The sequence below is a fragment of the Monoraphidium neglectum genome (assembly GCF_000611645.1).
Source record: "Monoraphidium neglectum strain SAG 48.87 unplaced genomic scaffold scaffold06500, whole genome shotgun sequence".
Lineage (NCBI taxonomy): Eukaryota > Viridiplantae > Chlorophyta > Chlorophyceae > Sphaeropleales > Selenastraceae > Monoraphidium > Monoraphidium neglectum.
In genome coordinates, this window is record NW_014007142.1 from 1,652 (window position 1) to 2,950 (window position 1,299).

The 1,299-nt window shown below is 63.7% G+C and overlaps 1 protein-coding gene across 1 annotated transcript in view; it reads left to right on the forward strand.

The window, feature by feature from the left end:
* The window catches only part of MNEG_16548 (hypothetical protein), a gene marked incomplete at both ends in the record, with an annotated part of 2,710 nt that extends 1,600 nt beyond the window's left edge, over positions 1–1,110 (forward strand). The window contains 2 exons of the mRNA XM_014034982.1: positions 205–297; positions 946–1,110. Of these exons, the coding sequence (XP_013890436.1) occupies positions 205–297; positions 946–1,110 (258 nt within the window). The remainder of the gene's footprint in view (positions 1–204; positions 298–945) is intronic.
* Positions 1,111–1,299: the final 189 nt, after the last annotated feature.

Sequence of the window (1,299 nt, forward strand, 5' to 3'; positions counted from 1 at the left end):
TGCTGGTCCCCTCCCGCCACACCCCACTCCCACACCCAAACACGCTTTGCATGTGCAAAACACACACACACACACACACACACACACACACGCATACACACACACATCCACACAAGTCTACACACGCAAGCACCATCCCACACACACACGCACACACACCCACACGCACCCCCACTCATGCACTCAAACCGCATCCCCCCCCAGGGTGTTGTGAACCGCGACATCAAGCTGGAGAACACCCTGCTGGACAGCAGCCCGCGGCCACTGGTCAAGATCTGCGACTTCGGGTACAGCAAGGTGCGCGCGCACAAGCATACACACACACACACACACACACACACGCGCGCGCGCGTACTCTGCGTGTGTGTGTGTGTGAGTGTGGGCAAGTGTGTATGTGTGATTGCGTCAGCGTGATGGAGTGCGCAGGAGGGTTGATTGTGAGTGTGTGTGTGAGAGAGTGTGTGCGAGGGTGTGTGAGGGGGTGGGCCTGCGTGCGTTCGATTCGAGGCAGGGGAAGGCCAAGCGAAAGGGAGGCGGAGGCGCGGCGGGTGGCGGTTGGCAGTCGGGCCTCGGGGCTCACACGGGAACTGAGTCCGTGTGTTTGTGAGCCGTGGGGTGCGCATGCCTCCGTCTGGCGCGGGAGCGGCGCCGGCACCACGGAACCATTTCCGAGAGAGAGACGCCGCACGCACTCATGGAGGCGTTGTGCCGGCCGCATGTGCGCCGCCCACCACGAGTATTTCACCCCTACCTCGACGGCGAAGCACCCCCGGTGCCCCGTCACAATCACGCATGCAATCAAAGCGCCCCCCTTCAACCGTGTTCCCACACACGCGCGTACGACACGCACGCACAACACACTTGAGTACGCATGCAACCGGCACCCCCAAAACACCCCTCCCCTCCCCACCACCCTGCCCCCCACCCCCCTTCAAAACATGACAGCATGAGAAGTTCCAGTCAGCCCCGGGGTCGCGCGTGGGCACCCCGGCCTACCTGGCCCCAGAGGTGATCCTCACAACGCGCGGCAAGACGTATGACGGCAAGATCGCAGACATCTGGTGGGTGTGGAGGCGCGCGGTCTGGCCTGCGATCTGGCGCGAGATTTGACGTGTGGTGACGCACGCGTGTCGAGGCCTGTGGTGTTCTGTTGATTGAGGGGTGGGGCTACCACTGGTGTGTGTCGCTGTGCGGTTATTCACCCTTTGAGCTCGCGGATGTGGGCGACTTGGGGTGGGGCCAGAGGGCGGCAGGGCGGGAGCGGCACTCGGGGGCTAGGGGGGGTGGGGCCCACGAGGC